This window comes from Pterocles gutturalis, unplaced genomic scaffold (genome assembly GCF_000699245.1).
Source record: "Pterocles gutturalis isolate BGI_N339 unplaced genomic scaffold, ASM69924v1 scaffold1723, whole genome shotgun sequence".
Lineage (NCBI taxonomy): Eukaryota > Metazoa > Chordata > Aves > Pterocliformes > Pteroclidae > Pterocles > Pterocles gutturalis.
This window is the reverse complement of record NW_010120093.1, coordinates 5319-5661: the sequence shown is the minus strand read 5'-3', so window position 1 is coordinate 5661 and position 343 is coordinate 5319. Positions and strand designations below refer to the sequence as shown.

The following is a 343-nucleotide window of genomic DNA, read 5'->3' as shown; positions in this document are numbered from 1 at the left end:
CTGGGAAAGAATACTTCAGCAGCGTGAAGTTTTTGTGCGTGTCAGGAGCAAGTTGGAGCTTCTCGTGTCGCCCAACTTCCCCGCTGGAAGTTTGGGCTCTAAAGTGAACCTTATTCCTGCTTCCCTCGCTCGCTCGCTCTCTCTCTCTCTGGCGGTAACAAATAAGAAAGGGGGGGAGGAGATTGATGTATTTATTTCTGTAAAAGAGTAAACTCACTATTGCAAGAGTTCATCCGCTGCATCCAGGGGTAAACCGGGGCGGAACACTTTTGCTCCTCGCTCTCTCCGAACACAGTTTTGCTCTGCGCGCAGTCCGACTTGCGCGGCTCGGGGGCGAAGGGCA

General features: G+C 52.8%; 1 protein-coding gene across 1 annotated transcript in view; it reads right to left on the bottom strand.

Moving 5' to 3' along the window:
• Positions 1–217: 217 nt before the first annotated feature.
• Positions 218–343, bottom strand: part of LOC104464115 (homeobox protein Hox-B6-like) — a gene marked incomplete at its 3' end in the record, with an annotated part of 487 nt that continues 361 nt past the window's right edge. Inside the window, exon 2 of the mRNA XM_010076744.1 lies at positions 218–341. Coding sequence (XP_010075046.1) covers positions 218–341 — 124 coding nt within the window. The remainder of the gene's footprint in view (positions 342–343) is intronic.